Source organism: Schistocerca gregaria, chromosome 8 (genome assembly GCF_023897955.1).
Source record: "Schistocerca gregaria isolate iqSchGreg1 chromosome 8, iqSchGreg1.2, whole genome shotgun sequence".
Classification (NCBI taxonomy): Eukaryota; Metazoa; Arthropoda; class Insecta; order Orthoptera; family Acrididae; genus Schistocerca; species Schistocerca gregaria.
Window position 1 is genome coordinate 203,839,558 of NC_064927.1, and position 19,291 is coordinate 203,858,848.

The 19,291-nt window shown below is 45.1% G+C and overlaps 1 protein-coding gene across 1 annotated transcript in view; it reads left to right on the forward strand.

Moving 5' to 3' along the window:
• The window catches only part of LOC126284771 (U-scoloptoxin(16)-Er12a-like), a 94,381-nt gene that overhangs the window by 52,078 nt on the left and 23,012 nt on the right, over nucleotides 1-19,291 (forward strand). The window contains exon 2 of the mRNA XM_049983932.1: nucleotides 12,148-12,242. Coding sequence (XP_049839889.1) covers nucleotides 12,152-12,242 — 91 coding nt within the window. The 5' untranslated portion in view covers nucleotides 12,148-12,151. The remainder of the gene's footprint in view (nucleotides 1-12,147; nucleotides 12,243-19,291) is intronic.

The following is a 19,291-nucleotide window of genomic DNA, read 5'->3' on the forward strand; positions in this document are numbered from 1 at the left end:
TTTGGATAAGCAATGGTGTCATTGGCCGGGAGACCCCTTACGGGGCAGGTCCGGCCGCCTTTGTGCAAGTCTTATTACATTCAACTCCACACTGGGCGCCGTGTGAGCCGGATGGGGATCAAACGTTGATAAAGGCAACACAATACCCAGTCCCTGAGTGGAGAAAATCTCCGACCCAGGCAGGAATCGAACCCGGGCCCTTAGAACGGCAATCCGTCGCGCTGACCACTTTTTTTTATCATTTAGCATATTGTTCGTTGTTGATCGTTGTTTGGTCTTTGCGAACGTCACATGACATCCTTTCAAGTTCGTTGTTGATCCTTTCACTCAGTTTTTTTATTACAGAGGCCAACCAGCTCTCTGACTGAACACGGTGAGGTACCGTGCCAGCATCACTCAGCTATCGGGGCGGACAGATAACCAGAAATCACTTCGTACGCTAATCAAAAGCGAATAGGAGTTTCGTACGCCAACAAAAGGTGCTCTCCTTCGTTGGATGCCCGGTCTCTTGAGCAGTTTATGCATAGATGTAAGTTAAACTCACCAGAAACTACCAATGCTCGTCGCCACTCTAGAATCGGTGTTAATATACAGTAATATACACTAAAAAATTACGAGGGCGTTCTGAAAAGTATTGTCTGCGGATTTTTTGTTTTGTTCTCATTATCGGTTGCGGTATTAAATGTCGTGCATAGTAAAATGGCTCTGAGCACTATGCGACTCAACTTCTGAGGTCATCAGTCGCCTACAACATAGAACTAATTAAACCTAACTAACCTAAGGACATCACAGATATCCGTGCCCGAGGCAGGATTCGAACCTGCGATCGTAGCGGTCGCTCGGCTCCAGACTGTAGCGCCTAGAACCGCACGGCCACTCCGGCCGGAGCGCATAGTACTCGGTCGATTTTCGTGCTTCGCTGACACAAGTTCCAACCGCCTGCCGCTAGAGAGCTCCGAATTGTAGCGTGTAACATGGCGCTGGGTAACGCAACTACGTCGGTGAGTGAGAAACAGTGCACTGTAATCGAGTTTTGAATTCGAAGAGTTCGTCTACACACTGAGCACGCTCTCCTTCTGCATGACAGAGCCAGACGACACACGATCGCTGTGACATCTGCTGCGATCCGAGGCCTTGAATTCACTGTCATCATTGGTCATCCTCCATGCTGTCTCGACTTGGCAACATCGGATTTGGATATGTTCCCAAAAATTTAATGAACGCGCTCTAGGACTTCACTTTGATAGTGATGAAGAATTGCAAGCAGAGGTTAGATTGTGGCTCCGTCAACAGAGTCAAACATTGTACAGTGACGGGTATATTGTGTTCGTCGCCAGGTTGACTATTTTGAGAAATAGGTATGTAGAAGTGAGGAATAAAGATCCAGAATGTAAATAACGTTTGTTTTATTTGGAAAGCTTTAAAAGTTTTCTTATAAAAATTTGGAGGCATTACTTTTCAACACGCTATCGTAGCACAGAAACCTTCATAATGGGTCGGTCTCTCGACTAGTGAAAGCTGTATCAAAATCCCAACAGTAATTGCTAAGACGAGTCTTCACATACAGAAAAAGGCTAGGATAATGAATCTTCTTCCGCTTATCGCATTGTTCAGACGTACACGAGATTTCGAGTAGCAGTTTTTATGTGAATAACCAAATTTATGGTGCTGTGGTCGAAGCTGCAGGAATCATTCCAGTAAGCAGCTGGCGCAGTGATTATGACGCTAGATTCACATTCAGAAAGAGCAGGGTTGAAATCATGATTTAGGTTTTCCGTCGTCTCCCTAAATTGATTAAGATAGAGGCCGGGGTGGTTTTTCTGAAATGGAAAGACCTGTTTCCTTCCTCATACTGGCCCTATCTGAGCCCGTGTTCCATTTATAATGATATCATTGTGGAGGTGACGTTTATTCCTGGTCTTCCTTTCACTGTGAGTGCAGAACGTTGATATGACGACCTGGTAGCCTTCCAGTTGAATTTATCGACTCGCCGAAGGAACGCAAACGCATTCTAGTGAGTCGACTCACGGAGCGAGCTTTCGAACGACAACGTTGAGCGTGCCTGGCTCAACGTGCTGCTAGACACTCACAAGAGAAACATCCCATCACAACCATCTCATATTTAGTGGTAAGATGGCCCTATAGGATAGCCCGTCAAAAACTGAACACATATGAAGCATGAAAACAGGAAGAATGTGTGCTGAACTGTGAAAAAAAAGCAAAATAGAAACAGTGAACGGTCCAAGTTCAAGAAGTGCAATAACGAGCAAGCTGAAACAGCAACGGCGTCGTGTGTAAGTGGCTCTAATGTTGGCTTGCCAAGCGGACAAGAGATGTTCAAAACACGCTAGAGCCTTCTTCTTTCGCGTCCTTATGAACTGGCCGTCCGGTCATTGAAATGTTCGTTCGTTCTCTGTAGTCTTAGCAGTTGTCATACTACACGCTGGTTATACAGAGTGGTCCATTGATAAGTGACCGGGCCAAATATCTCACGAAATAAGCATCAAACGAAAAAACTACAAAGAACGAAACTAGTCTAGCTTGAAGGGGGATACCAGATGGCACTATGGTTGGCCTGCTAGATGGCGCTGCGATATGTCAAACGGATATCAACTGCGTTTTTTTCAATAGGAACCCCCATTTTTTATTACATTATTCGTGTAGTACGTAAAGAAATATGAATGTCTTAGTTGGACCACTTTTTTCGCTTTGTGATAGATGGCACTGTAATTGTCACAAACGTATAAAAACATGGTATCACGTAACATGCCACCAGTGCGGACGGTATTTGGTTCGGGATACATTACCCGTGTTAAAATGGACCGTTTACCAATTGCGGAAAAGGTCGATATCGTGTTGATGTATAGCTTTTGTGATCAAAATGCCCAACGAGCGTGTGCTATGTATGCTGCTCGGTATCCTGGACGACATCACCCAAGTGTCCGGACCGTTCGCCGGATAGTTACGTTATTTACGGAAATAGGAAGTGTTCAGCCACATGTGAAACGTCAACCACGACCTACAACAAATGATGACGCCCAAATAGGTGTTTTAGCCGCTGTCGCGGCTAATCAGCACATCAGTAGCAGACAAATTGCGTGAGAATCGGGAATCTGAAAATCGTCGGTGTTGAGAATGCTACATCAACATCTATTGCACCCGTACACATATTTCTATGCACGAGGAATTGCATGGCGACGACTCTGAACGTCGTGTACAATTCTGCCACTGGGCACAAGAGAAATTACGGGAGGGTGACAGATTTTTTTGCAAGCGTTCTATTTAGCGACGAAGCGTCATTCACCAACAGTGGTAACGTATACCGGCATAATATCCACGATGGCTGCGACAAGTGGAACATCAGCGACCTTGGCGGGTTAATGTATGGTGCGGCATTATGGGAGGAAGGATAAATGGCCCCATTTTATCGATGGAAATCTAAATGGTGCAATGTATGGTGATTTCCTACGTAGTGTTCTACCGATGTTACCACAAGAAGTTTCACTGCATGACAGAATGGCGATGTACTTCCAACATGATGGATGTCCGGTACATAGCTCGCATGCGGTTGAAGCGGTATTAAATAGCATATTTCATGACAGGTGAATTGATCGTCGAAGCACCATACCTGGCCTGCACGTTCAGCGGATCTGACGTCCCCGGATTTCTTTCTGTGGGGGAAAGGTGAAGGACATTTACTATCGTGATCCACCGACAACGTCTGACATCAAGCGTCAGCGCATTGTCAATGCATGTGCGAACATTACAGAAGGCGAACTACTCGCTGTTGACAGGAATGTCGTTACACGTAATGCCAAATGGATTGAGGTTGACGGACACCATTATGAGCATTTATTGCGTTAATGTTGTATTTATAGGTAATCACGCTGTAACAGCATGCGTTCTCAGAAATAATAAGTTCATAAAGGTACATGTAACACATTGTAACAACTGAAATAAAATGTTCAAACATACCTACGTTCTGCATTTTAATTTAAGAAACCTACCTGTTACAAACTGTTTGTCAAAAAGTGAGCCATATGTTTGTGACTATTACAGCGCCATCCATCACAAAGCGAAAAAAGTGGTCCAACTAAAACATTCATATTTCTTTACGTATTACACGAATATGTAGTAAAAATGGGGGTTACTATTTTAAAAAACGCAGTTGATATCCGTTTGACCTATGGCAACGCTATCTAGCGGGCCAACCACATCGCCATCTGGTTTCCTCCTTCAAGCTCGACAAGTATCGTTCTTTGTAGTTTTTTCGTTTGACGCTTGTTTCGTGAGATATTTGGCCTGGTCACGATCAATGGACTACCTAGTAGAATATGAATCATGTGGTAATAATACGTTACCGTCGTATGTAAGCGTGATGAATAGTGAGAGCAAGCGAGATACAACATCGAAGTCTGACTTCCAAAACGGAACGCAACTTCAAAAACCTTAAAAACACATGGTTTGACAGGGCACAGAGAGAACTGTGTGATTGTGAAACTGTTGCGTTGAAGGTTGCTGCTTATGTGAGAAACTAGTATGTTTTCATTGTATCCTTGGGAAAGATCACATTCACGTTCATACGATCGATACCGGGCAAGGAGGCATATCTCACTGACTTACCAGTCGTACAAATTAGGCGCGTCGATAAGAGATTCATATCATGTGATACACGTACTAATGCTGTGTATGATACACCAGACGCGTATTCCGGTGGAGGATTCGGTTCATTTGTCGCCTTGTCATCAAACGTTTGCGGTTTCCATTCGAAAGCAACTTTCTATCGGCTGCTAATAGAGTAGTTGTGCACAATCAACTGTCATTATAGGTGGTAACCACTTAACCACAACACCATTTCGCTGCTCGGTTCCTCTATATTGCACTTCTTGTTCTTGGACCGGTTCACTGTATCTACACTCCTGGAAATTGAAATAAGAACACCGTGAATTCATTGTCCCAGGAAGGGGAAACTTTATTGACACATTCCTGGGGTCAGATACATCACATGATCACACTGACAGAACCACAGGCACATAGACACAGGCAACAGAGCATGCACAATGTCGGCACTAGTACAGTGTATATCCACCTTTCGCAGCAATGCAGGCTGCTATTCTCCCATGGAGACGATCGTAGAGATGCTGGATGTAGTCCTGTGGAACGGCTTGCCATGCCATTTCCACCTGGCGCCTCAGTTGGACCACCGTTCGTGCTGGACGTGCAGACCGCGTGAGACGACGCTTTTCCAGTCCCAAACATGCTCAATGGGGGACAGATCCGGAGATCTTGCTGGCCAGGGTAGTTGACTTACACCTTCTAGAGCACGTTGGGTGGCACGGGATACATGCGGACGTGCATTGTCCTGTTGGAATAGCAAGTTCCCTTGCCGGTCTAGGAATGGTAGAACGATGGGTTCGATGACGGTTTGGATGTACCGTGCACTATTTAGTGTCCCCTCGACGATCACCAGAGGTGTACGGCCAGTGTAGGAGATCGCTCCCCACACCATGATGCCGGGTGTTGGCCCTGTGTGCCTCGGTCGTATGCAGTCCTGATTGTGGCGCTCACCTGCACGGCGCCAAACACGCATACGACCATCATTGGCACCAAGGCAGAAGCGACTCTCATCGCTGAAGACGACACGTCTCCATTCGTCCCTCCATTCACGCCTGTCGCCACACCACTGGAGGCGGGCTGCACGATGTTGGGGCGTGAGCGGAAGACGGCCTAACGGTGTGCGGGACCGTAGCTCAGCTTCATGGAGACGGTTGCGAATGGTCCTCGCCGATACCCCAGGAGCAATAGTGTCCCTAATTTGCTGGGAAGTGGCGGTGCGGTCCCCTACGGCACTGCGTAAGATCCTACGGTCTTGGCGTGCATCCGTGCGTCGCTGCGGTCCGGTCCCAGGTCGACGGGCACGTGCACCTTCCGCCGACCACTGGCGACAACATCGATGTACTGTGGAGACCTCACGCCCCACGTGTTGAGCAATACGTCCACCCGGCCTCCCGCATGCCCACTATACGCCCTCGCTCAAAGTCCGTCAACTGCACATACGGTTCACGTCCACGCTGTCGCGGCATGCTACCAGTGTTAAAGACTGCGATGGAGCTCCGTATGCCGCGGCAAACTGGCTGACACTGTCGGCGGCGGTGCACAAATGCTGCGCAGCTAGCGCCATTCGAGGCCAACACCGCGGTTCCTGGTGTGTCCGCTGTGCCGTGCGTGTGATCATTGCTTGTACAGCCCTCTCGCAGTGTCCGGAGCAAGTACGGTGGGTCTGACACACCGGTGTCAATGTGTTCTTTTTTCCATTTCCCGGAGTGTATTTTGCTCTTTTTTCAGTGCAGTACACCTCCTTCCTATTTTGATGCTTGATCTGTGTCGAGTTTTTGACGGGCTGTCCAATTGGGCCATCTTACCACTAAATCTGAGGGGGTTGTGACGGGGAGTTTCCATCGTCAGAAACGATGCGACTCGTGCGTACGATACGTGGTACAACCGATGGAAGCGTACTCCAGTGGCAGTTGTCGGCTGTTTCTGGCTCACCCATCACAGAGTCTACTAAATGTACGGGCGTAAAATTCCTATGTTAGCTCTGTCAAAGCGCACGTTTGTCCATTGTCCATATGATAGTCATGTTGTTCTTTCTGAAGTATACATAAATGAAAACTATAATATCCACGGACATGTTATAACCCAAAAAGGAACATATTATATCCAGACAATAAGGACACCGACTTACGGAAAGTTCCTTTACAAATAGTGCGATACAAATTTAGTTCTCTACCAGATAAAAAATTATTTCGTCATTCTCACTTTTTAGTAACATCCTAAGGTCATTCTTACTCGATCATTGTTCCTATTCAGAAGCAAAATCTTTAAAATGAAAAAGTTTAAACACGAAAGAAACAATACATTGCTGCAAATACTGCAATCTGTCTTGTAGGTTCGGCAAATCGAATAAATCCACTCCTCAAAAAGAGCCCACTCATACTTACATATCATCGAATACTATAGAATACACTTTTATTAAACTAATAAGAAACTATCAGAAACGACTAGAAAACACGAAGTTAGTTTAAAAAAAGCTTTGGGTCCAGTGTGACGCAGACCAGCAACAATTCTCTACTAAGCCGACCATGGGTGTCATCGATCATACTTCCCATGTTAACGTCTCCTGAAAGCTTTAACCGTAAATATGTTGTTAATTGACATTTAATTATAACAAATTGTACTAAGAACATTGCATTTCTTATGGATCCTCAGAATTCCATTGCCTTGAAACGGCATACTTTCATAATACGCAAGCTACACTGAATCGCTAAAGAAACTGGTAATGGCATGTGTATTCCAATACAGAGATATGTAAACAGCCAGAATATGGCGCTGAGGTCGGCAACGCCTATATAATACAAGTGTCTGGAGCTGTTGTTGGATCGCTTACTGGTGCTACAATGGCAGGTTATCAAGATTTAAGCGAATTTTGAGCGGTGGGACACAGCATTTCAGAGGTAGCGATGAAGTGGGGACTTTCCCATACGACCATTTCACGAGTGTACCGTGAATATAAAGAATTCGATAAAACATCAAATCTCCAGAGCCTTACATCGCTGCCGCCAAAATAGCATCCTGCAAAAACAGGACAAATGATGACTGAAGAGAACCCTTCAATGTGACAGAAGTGCAGCCCTTCCGCAAATTGCTGCAGATTTCAATGCTGAGCCATCAACAAGTGTCAACGTGCGGGAATCATTCAACGAAACATCATCGATATGGGCTTTCGGAGCCGACGGCCCACTCGTGAACTCTTGATGACTGCACGACACAAAACTTTACGCCTCACCTGGGCCCGTCATGGGCACGGCAACACTGACATTGGACTGTTGATGACTGAAACATGTTGCCTAGTCGGACGAGTCTCGTTTCAAATTGTATAGAGCGGATGGACGTGTAAGTGTACGGAGACAACGTCATGAATCCATGGACCCTGCATGTTAGCAGGGGATTGTTCAAGATGGTGGAGGCTATGTAATGGTGTGGGGTGTGTGCAGTTGGAGTGACATGAGATCCCTGATGCGCCTAGATACGACTCTGATAGGTGACACGAACGTAAGCATCCATTCATGTCCATTGTGCATTCCGACGGACTTGGGCAATTCCAGCAGGGCAATGCGACACCCCACACGTCCAGAATTGCTACAGAATGGGTCCAGGAACACTCTTCTGAGTTTAAAAACTTCCACTGGCCACCAAACTCCCCAGACATGAACATTATTGAACACATCTGGGATGCCTTGCAATGTGCTGTTCAGAAGAGATCTCCACCCCCTCGTACTCTTACGGATTTACCGACAGCTCTGCAGGATTGATGGTATCAGTTCCCTCCAGCACTACTTGAGGCATTAGTCGAGTCCTTGTCATGTCGTTCAAGCCGCGGGGGTCCTACACGATAATAGGTAGGTGTACAAGGTTCTTTGGCTCTTCAGTGTACAATCATTATTTAGTCACCAATGTGACGTTTCCCCTCATTTTATTACAACAATTCATAAAATTTCGAGAGATCCTCAACTTGCTGACGCGCATATATGCCTCTGGGTTTCAACCGAGTGCTAATACGGCGTCTCGTGATTCTGCACTGAAGAGATGTCGTCATGTGACAGGTGGCGTTCTTCCACCTCATTGGTCAATGCACACATCTAGAACATCTGTCATGCTAGATATTGCTCTTCACTTTCGGAAAGATCCGCTCTGGCTCTGAGCACTATGGGACTTAACTTCTGAGTTCATCAGTCCCCTAGAACTTAGAACTACTTAAACCTAACTAACCCAAGGACATCACACGCATCGATGCCCGAGGCAGGATTCGAACCTGCGACCGTAGCGGTCGCACGGTTCCAGACTGTAGCACCTAGAACCACTCGGCCTCTCCGGCCGGCGAAAGATTCGCCATCGTGCTTCTTATACGCTATGACGTCAGCAACTCGGCTCGCTCAACGCTTGATTGCACGGTCTTTTTCCGACGGCTTTAAGGTGTGCGTCACGCGAAAGGGAACTTGCCGAAGCTGCCCGCGCCGAGCGAGCGGCCTTGGCTGCCTCTCTGTGTCGACACACACCGGCGATGGGCCAGCGGGCTGGCTGCTGGGAATGATGTCACGAGAGTCGGCCTCAAACCCCGCAGCCGTTGGCGATGGGCGGCGAATTGGACCGAATGAGGATGTGGCGCTAACAATTTTCTCACCCCCGTCCCACCAAGCATATTTTGCTATATAACGGTTTCGGGGCACCTACTCGCAGTGTGCCAGGTGTATGGACACGCTACGTCACCTACTGGTTCCCATTTGAGCGCTCATTGCGAATGGGGAACTTTACTTCCGAAAGGATAGTGCATCTCTAAAGTAGCAGCGACACTACAGCGTCCATCACCAGAACGCTGTGTAGGACGAAGAGAAGCGACCGAGATTCCAATATATTCTCTTCATCGAGCGACGCCGGAGTGAAGCCTGTAGAGAATCCTAACAGTAGCAGTGTACCATCGAAAAGTAACTACAATATGATGGCGAAACATGAAGAAGTGAAATGACTCGTATACCAGTCGCAGTAGAGCCTCTGACAACTGCTGCGATGCTGGTGGTGCTCGATTTGGACAAGTACATTAAATTTGTAAGTCACAAGCCACTAACGTTCGTATTAGTGTAGTACAGGGCTACTATAAATGATTCATTCGTTTTCGAAGCTGCATATTATACAATCTGATTGATGAAGGAATAGAACCGTAAACTCATCATGTTTACATTGTCCACTCTACGAATGTTCTATGAGTCACACGACACACGTCGAACCAATAGTCTTGTTGCTTCCATACCTTATGCTGTACATCCTGTTACCTTCTCTGACCTGTTCCAATATTTTGGCAGTGGGGATACGTAAACACCGTCCTTATCGTACAACCCTTCCCCTCCTCTCCCAAACAAAACAGTCATAAGGTCTTAGGTCAGGCGATCTGTGGGACAAAGGAAACAGAGCCTCATCTTCACCAGTACGCTCAATTTAACGGTGCCGATGTTTGTCGTGTAGGTAGCGACGAATATTGATACTCCAATGAGAGGATGCCGCGTCTTGTTGGATTAAGCATAAAATAAAAAGTGACTGGTAGCAGAAACTTGAAATAAATAATTATCCCACACAGTCACGGTGCACAAACATAACCATTATGGCTGAAAATAATAATAGTAATAAACGTGAGAACATCTCCGACAGAACATACACCACTCAAATATATAAAAAAACTCGTTTGCTTTATGGTTGCGACCCCACTTTTCTTCCACACTCTCCCCTATTTGGCGATAATAGAAAACGAACTGCCCTTCTTTGAAATTTTTCGATGTCCTCAGACAGTTATACATTACTGGCCATTAAAATTGCTACACCACGAAGATGACGTACTACAGACTCGAAATTTAACCGATAGGAAGAAGATGCTGTGATGTGCAAATGATTAGCTTTTCAGAGCATTCACGCAAGGTTGGCGCCGGTGGCGACACCTACAACGTGCTGACATGAGGAATGTTTCCAACCGATTTCTCATACACAAACAGCAGTTGACCGGCGTTGCCTGGTGAAATGTTGTTGCGATGCCTCGTGTAAGGAGGAGAAATTCGTACCAACACGTTTCCGACTTTGATAAAGGTCGGATTGTAGCCTATCGCGATTGCAGTTTATCGTATCGCGATATTGCTGCTCGCGTTGGTCGAGATCCAATGACTGTTAGCAGAATATGGAATCGGTGGGTTCAAGGGGTAATACGGAACGCATTGCTGGATCTCAACGGCCTCGTATCACTAGCAGTCGAGATGACAGGCATCTTATCCGCATGGCTGTAACGGATCGTGCAGCCACGCCTCGATCCCTGAGTCAACAGATGGGGACGTTTGCAAGACAACGACCATCTGCACGAACATTTCGACGACGTTTGCAGCAGCATGGACTATCAGCTCGGAGACCATGGCTGCGGTTACCCTTGACGTTGCATCATAGACAGGAGCGCCTGCGATGGTGTACTCAGCGACGAACCTGGGTGCACGAATGGCAAAACGTCATTTTTTCGCATGAGTCCAGGTTCTGTTTACAGCATCATGATGGTCGCATCAGTGTTTGGCGACATCGCGGTGAACGCACATTGGAAGCTTGTATTCGTCATCGCCATACTGGTGTATCACCCGGCTTGATGGTATGGGGTGCCATTCGTTACACGTCTCGGTCACCTCTTGTTCGCATTGACAGCACTTTGAACAGTGGACGTTACATTTCAGATGTGTAACGAGCCGTGGCCCTACCGTTCATTCGATCCCTGCGAAACCCTACATTTCAGCAGGATAATGCACGACCGCAATTCCTGTACAGAAAACGTTAGACTGCTGCCCTGGCCAGCACATTCTCCAGATCTCTCACCAATTGAAAACGTCTGGTCAATGGTGGCCGAACAACTGACTCGAGAAAATACGGCAGTCACTACTTGTGACGAACTGTGGTATCGTGTTGAAGCTGCATGTGCTGCTGTACCTGTTCACTCCATCCAAGCTCTGTTTGACTCAATGCCCAGGCGTATCGAGGCCGTTATTACGACCAGAGGTGGTTGTTCTGGGTACTGATTTCTCAGGATCTATGCACCCAAACTGCGTGAAAATGTAATCACATGTCAGTTCTAGTATAATATATTTCTCCAATGAATACCCGTTTATCATCTGCATTTCTTCTTGGTGTAGCAATTTTAATGGCCAGTAGTGTAATACATAACAAAGAAATAAATCAGCCGGCCGCGGTGGTCTAGCGGTTCTAGGCGCTCAGTCCGGAACCGCGCGACTGCTACGGTCGCAGGTTCGAATCCTGCCTCGGGCATGGATGTGTGTGATGTCCTTATGTTAGTTAGGTTTAAGTAGTTGTATGTTCTACGGGACTGATGACCACAGATGTTAAGTCCCATAGTGCTCAGAGCCATTTGAACCATTTTTTGTGTTGTAGTGTGAGAAGTGAAGCGGTTTCGTAACGTAGCGGGTCTGGAACTGAAATGAGCCCTCTGTTACCATACACGTGGCTCAGTGCCTGAATTCTCTAATGTGACACTAAGCAGCTGTGTGTGTGTTACAGAGCCATGAAGCCGATGTACGGACTGCTGGCCGCCGCCCTGTTGGTGACTGCCGTGTGCGCCTGGGAGCGCGAGGAGGAGGTCAACGAGAACCCCAGTGAGTACCACCGTCACATCCGCCTCACTCCGCTGCTTCCAGCATCCCGTAGTTGTCGCTGCACACAGGCAATCGCTAACGTTATGCCTGTACTGGCCCCCCTACGAATAGTGGTGGCATCATGTTCCGTACAGGTTGAAATGCATCGGTGCGGTTCTTTAAATTCACAAAAACAGACACTTGTCCCTTCTGAAAAGGTGTCGATGGAGAGAGGTGGCGCAATGCTAAATGCACTGGACTCTACATCTACATATACAGGGTGAGTCGCCTAACGTTGCCGCTGGATATATTTCGTAAACCACATAAAATACTGACGAATCGATTCCACAGACCGAACGTGAGGAGAGGGGCTAGTGTAATTTGTTAATACAAACAATAAAAAATGCACGGAAATATGTTTTTTAACACAAACCTACGTTTTTTTTTTAAATCGAACCCCGTTAGTTTTATTAGCACATCTGAACGTATAAACAAATACGTAATCAGTGCCGTTTGTTGCATTGTAAATGTTAATTACATCCGGAGATATTGTAACCTAAAGTTGACGCTTGAGTACCATTCCTCCGCTTTTCGATCGTGTGTATCGGAGAGCACCGAATTACGTATGGATCCAAAGGGAACGGTGATGGACCTTAGGTACAGAAGAGACTGGAACAGCACATTACGTCCACATGCTAACACCATTTTATTGGTCTTTTTCACAGACGCACATGTACATTACTATGAGGGGTGAGGTACACGTACACACGTGGTTCCCGTTTTCAATTACGGAGTGGAGTAGAGTGTGTCCCGACATGTCAGGCCAATAGCTGTTCAATGTGGTGGCCATCATTTGATGCACACAATTGCAATCTCTGGTGTAATGATTGTCGTACACGCCGCAGTACATCTGGTGTAATGTTGCCGCAGGCTGCCACAATACTTTGTTTCATATCCTCTGGGGTTGTAGGCACATCACGGCACACATTCTCCTTTAACGTACGCCACAGAAAGAAGGCCAGCGGTGTAAGAACAGGAGAACGGGCTGGCCAATTTATGCGTCCTCCACGTCCTATGAAACGCCCGTCGAACGTGTACCTCACCCCTCATGGTAATGTACATGTGCGTCAGTGAGAAAGACCAATGAAACGGTGTTAGCATGTGGACGTAATGTGCTGTTCCAGTCTCCTCTGTACCTAAGGTCCATCCCTATGTAATTCGGTGCTCTCCGATACACACGATCGAACAGCGGAGGAGCGGTACTCAAGCGTCAACTCTAGGTTACAATATCTCCGGATGTAATTAACATTTTACAATGCAACAAACGGCACTGATTACGTATTTGTTTATATGTTCAGATGTGCTAACAAAACTAACGGGGTTCCATTTTTTTAAAAAAACGTAGGTTTGTGTTAAAAACATACTTCCATGCATTTTTTATGGTTTGTATTAACCAATTACACTAACCCCTCTCCTCACGTTCGGTCTGTGGAATCGATTAGTCAGTATTTGATGTGGTTTACGAAATATATCCAGCGGTAATGTGAGGTGACTCACCCTGTATACTCCGCTAGCTACCATCCGGCTTGTGGCGGAGGGCACAATTCGCGGCAAACACATATCCCCCCCTTCCCCCCTTGCCACCTTCCACTCGCGGATCGCGCGTTGGAAAACGACTGTCTGAACGCCTCAGTACGAACTCTTATTTCCCTTATCTTTGAATGATGATCATTACGTGATGGTGGTAATAATATATGCTGTACATCCTCGGTGAAGATTGGATTTCGGAATTTAATGAGCAGCCCATTCTGTTTAGCGCGTCATCTATCTTCAAGTGTGTCCCACTTCAAACTTTCTTTGAGATTTGTAACGCTCTCGCAATGACTAAATGTACCAGTCACGAATATTGCCGCTCTTCTTTGGACCTTCTCAATCTCTTGAATCAGACCCAACTGGTAAAGGTCCCATACAGACGAACAATACTCTAAAACTGGACGAACTAACGTATTGTAAGCTATTTCCTTTGTTGAAGGACTGCATCGCTTAAGGATTCTACCAATAAAATGCAATCTAAGGTTCGCCTTACCCGGTGCTTGTGTAATCTGATCATTCCATCTGAGATCATTTCGAATATTAACTGATGTTACCACTTACAAAGACTGATCATTTATTTTGTACTTATACATTAATGGGGATTTTCGCCTTGTTATACGCAGTAGGTTCCACTTACTAATATTGAGAGAAAACTGCCAGTCATTACACCACCCATTTATTTTCTGGAAATCCTCATTGATTTGTTCACAACTTTCGTGTGATACTACTTTCCTGTAGACTACAGCGTCATCGGCAAATAGATCAACCAGATCGTTTTATGTAAAACGTAAAAAGCAGAGCACCTATTACGCTGCCCTGGGGCACACCTGAAGTTACTCTTGTTTCTGTTGAAGTTACCCCGTTCAGAACGACATACTGCTCCCTGTCTGTTAGTAAACTTTCTATCCAACCGCATTTGTCATTTGATAGACCATAAGCACGCACTTTTTGTAGCAAGCGATAGTGCGAAACTCGGACTCGCATACGAGAGGAGCTTGCAGGTTTAGTTTTCACCTAAGCATGAAGCGAATGTTGGGATGGTTCCCCTGGAAAGAATGGGGTTGCTTTCCTTCGTCAGCCTTCTCCAGTCTGAGATTGTATTCCATCTCTAATGATTTCCTCGTCGAAGGGTTGTTTTATCTTAACCTTCCTTCGTTCCTCACCAAAGAACTTCAATACATGTGAAAAAGGTTTTTGCTGGTGACTAATTCAAGATATTTGATCGAAGAAATCACTGGATTTTCTTATTAAATAATCATTTTCTGGAATTAATGGGACAGCTAATATTTGTCTCATGCCAAGCTTAAATAAAAATAAATCAGAACCTTGTGCTACGCACAACAAGGTTTAATCCAACGTGCATTATTGTTTGTCATATTTATAAACGACGTCCCATTTAATACACATTGTTTTTGTTCTTGTGGTCTTCAGACCTGAGACTGGTTTTATGCAGCTCTCCATGCTACTCTATCATGTGGAAACTTCTTCATCTCCCAGTACCTACTGCAACCTACATCCTTCTAAATCTGCTTACTGTATTCATGTCTTGGTCTCCCTCTACGATTTTTACCCTCCACGCTGCCCTCCAATACTAAATTGGTGATCCCTTGATGCCTCAACACATGTCCTACCAACCGATCCCTTCTTATAGACCAGTTGTGCCACTAACTTCTCTTCTCCCCAATCCTATTCAATACCTCCTCATTAGTTGTGTGATCTACCCATCTAATCTTCAGCATTCTTCTGTAGCACCACACTTCGAAAGCTTCTATTCTCTTCTTCTCCAAACTATTTATCATCCATGTTTCACTTCCATAGATGGCTAGACTCCATACAAATACTTTCAGAAACGACTTCCTGACACTTAAATCTATACTCAATATTACAAATTTCTCAAACTTCCTGGTATATTAAAACTGTGTGCCGGACCGAGACTCGAACTCGGGACCTTTGTCTTTCGCGGGCAAGTGCTCTACCATCAGAGCTACCCAAGCACGACTCACGTCCCGTCCTAACAGCTTTACTTCTGCCAGTATCTCCTACCTTCCAAACTTTACAGAAGCTCTCCTGCGAACCTTGCAGAAGTAGCACTCTTGAAAAAGTCTGCCAGCAAATTTCATATCACTCTCCGCTGCAGAGTGAAAAACTCATTCTGGAAACATCCCCCAGGCTGTGGCTAAGCCATGTCTCCGCAATGTCCTTTATTTCAGGAGTGCTAGTTCTGCAAGTTTCGCAGGAGAGCTTCTGTAAAGTCTGGAAAGTAGGAGACGAGATACTAGCAGAAGTAAAGCTGTGAGGGGCGTGAGTCGTGCTTGGGTAGCTCAGTTGGTAGAGCACTTGCCCGCGAAAGGCAAAGGTCCCGAGCTCGAGTCTCGCTCTGGCACACAGTTTTAATCTGCCAGGAAGTTTCATATCAGCGCACACTCCGCTGCAGAGTGAAAATCTCATTCTGGTAACAAATTTCTCTATTTCAGAAACGCTTTCCTTGCCATTGCCAGTCTACATTTTATATCCTCTCTACTTCGACCATCATCAGTTATTTTGCTTCCCAAATAGCACAACTCCTTTACTACTTTAAGCGTCTCATTTCCTAATCTAATTTCCCAGCATCATCCGACTTAATTCGACTACGTTCCATTATTCTCGTTTTGCTTTTGTTGGTGTTCATCTTATATCCTCCTTTCAAGACACTATTCATTCCGTTCAGCTGCTCTTCCAGGTTCTTTGCTGTCTCTGACAGAATTACAGTGTCATCGGCGACCCTAAAGGTTTTATTTCTTCTTCATGGATTTTAATACCTACTCCGAATTTTTCTTTTGTTTTCTTTACTTGTTCTATATACAGATTGAATAAAATGAGGGGAGAGGTTACAACCCTTCCCAAGCACTGCTTCCCTTACATGTCCCTCGACTCTTATAACAGCCATCTGGTTTCTGTACAAATTGTAAATAGCCTTTAGCTCCCTGTATTTTACCCCTGCCACCTTCAGAATTAATACAGAATTAACTTTCGTTGAAGGTAACAAAAGGCTTAACCAATTACAGTACAAACAGAGGTAGGAGATTATGTCTTTAAAAATTACTGAGTGGCCTCCTACAAACAGGGTGATTCCTTGACGTTACGTATTTTTAGGGATGATAGGGAGGGGTAAATGTATCCATCAGAGGTAAGGGGCCCTGGTTCGGAAGCGACAGAGTTGAAAACTATAAGCGAAACTCATTCTGATACCTCTGACAGTAGACTTCTTCTACTGCAGGCTCTCCAGTTTTGGCAGGAGGCAGTGTGCACCGAAACAAGAAAAACCGTCCAGTAAACACGGACTCTAGGAGGCATACCGCCAATACTATGAGTACTTGTTTATGTTAGCTGTTGTGAAGCCTTCTCTTCTTCCGAAATAGTGACTAAGCTCTTAAGGATGCTGTAGGAAGCACATTGTGCTCATGTGGGGGCGATCTAGAATCTTGTAAAACAATAAACTACAAGCTACAACATCAAGGCAAACCTGTATGTGTCCTAAGATCCGATGATGGCGGCTTTAGTTTCGCCGAAACCGGTAATCATGGAATAAAAAGAATTCCTGCGATCTTGGCTATCAGTTTATTATCTTAAGGTATGCGTTTTTTGTCCCTTGTTTACAAGACTTTTTTGTCTTGGTCCATACTACTTACTCCCATAATTAGAAAGCAAAGAACCTGAAGTAGAAGAGGCCCACTGTCAGATCAAAAGAACGACTTTCGCTTGTAACTTCAGATCAGTCGTTTGCGGACCAGGGCTCTTCCACAGACTGATACATTTATTTTTCTCTATCGTCCCTGAAAGTTTATGACATCTTCATGTAATCACACTGTAAAGCCACGGTTTTAAATGCTCTATAAACACACATACAACCTGCTAAGGTCTACACATAAAAAGGTACGCTATCGTTGATAAATTCAGTATGTCGGCCGATTAGGCAAAATCTCCAAGGGTTTTGAACGTACAAATTAAAGAGAATTAAATCGCAAGAAAAAGCTTGTGTGGCTTCGCAATCAACTTAGTTCAGATACTTTCTAACTCATTAGTAAGGTGGTGGTGATAGCTGTCTAAGGTTCAAAAGACTCAGGGGACAGCTACTTTTATATTTACGAGTGTTGGAAAGAGATAACACTGAAATACTTTACAGCTTTAAATATCTGGAGAGGATCTTTCAGTTAGTAACTACTAAAAGTAAAGCCAACACTACACGAGACACGGAGGAGGAGGAGGAGATTAGTGTTTAACGTCCCGTCGACATCGAGGTCATTAGAGACGGAGCGCAAGCCCGGGTGAGGGAAGGATGGGGAAGGAAGTTGGCCGTGCCCTTTCAAAGGAACCATCCCGGCATTTGCCTGGAGTGATCTAGGGAAATCACGGAAAAACTAAATCAGGATGGCCGGATGCGGGATTGAACCGTCGTCCTCCCGATTGCGAGTCCAGTGTCCTACCACTGCGCCACCTCGCTCGGTACGAGACACGATAACTACTGATTTTCATAGGGCGAATGATATCTATACGAGGAAGTCCCCTATTAGCAAGTTAAACTCTGAAAACAACATTATCACGGTAATAGAGTATTTGTAGCCAAGTGAAATTCTTACAATTTTATGAAAGGCAAGGTTAAGAGAAGCACAGAGGCTTGAACAGTACGCTCTTCGCAAACAAAAGCGTCCAAAGTCTTGATGGTTAGTATAGGCTAAGAGACATAAAATAACCTTACCAGGAAAAGGATCGACTCATGAAATATATTAGAAAACTGAAACTTAAATTACACCCAGACTTTTATGCAATGAATGAGATAAGTTCTTGCAAAATAAATCTTTCAAATTCTGAGTCAGAGATCTAAAGTTCCAGACAGATGATTCTGAAATGTTACGAAAGACATATGGAAGATCAGATTAAAATGGGAAGACATCAAGTACTACAGATGGCATATACACAAAGGAGCAAGAACAGTTCTGGATAAATCAGAAGACAGTCAAGGAACTCTATTATGAGAGTCTAGCCGGCAAAGAAGACCTCCAATAATGTAAAAATGGTGGTCAACGAGGTCCGCAATACAGAAAAAACAGGTGTAAGGAAGCCATTCATTCCTTTGTACCAAAAAAGACATTTTCTGAGGTATTGGTGCACAGTGCTACAACCAAAATCATTGATCACTTACCTAATTACATAAAATGCCCGACATACAGGGTAGCTAAATTTGAAATCATATTGAAGTTTTGAACAAATCGGAAAAGTGGTATTTTACCCCCTGGAGTGATAGCAATTCATTCTTTGGGTACCATCGTCTATTACATTTAACTTGATAATCATATAGTCCATTTGTGACTCCACTCAGGTAACAAGCGGGAAAGTATACTATCTCTATTACAGTTTTAAGGAAAATGTCTTTTGGCACAATAAATTGAAGTGTCTCCGCTTAAGTTAAAGTTCATTGACCACACTTTGTTCAAGACATT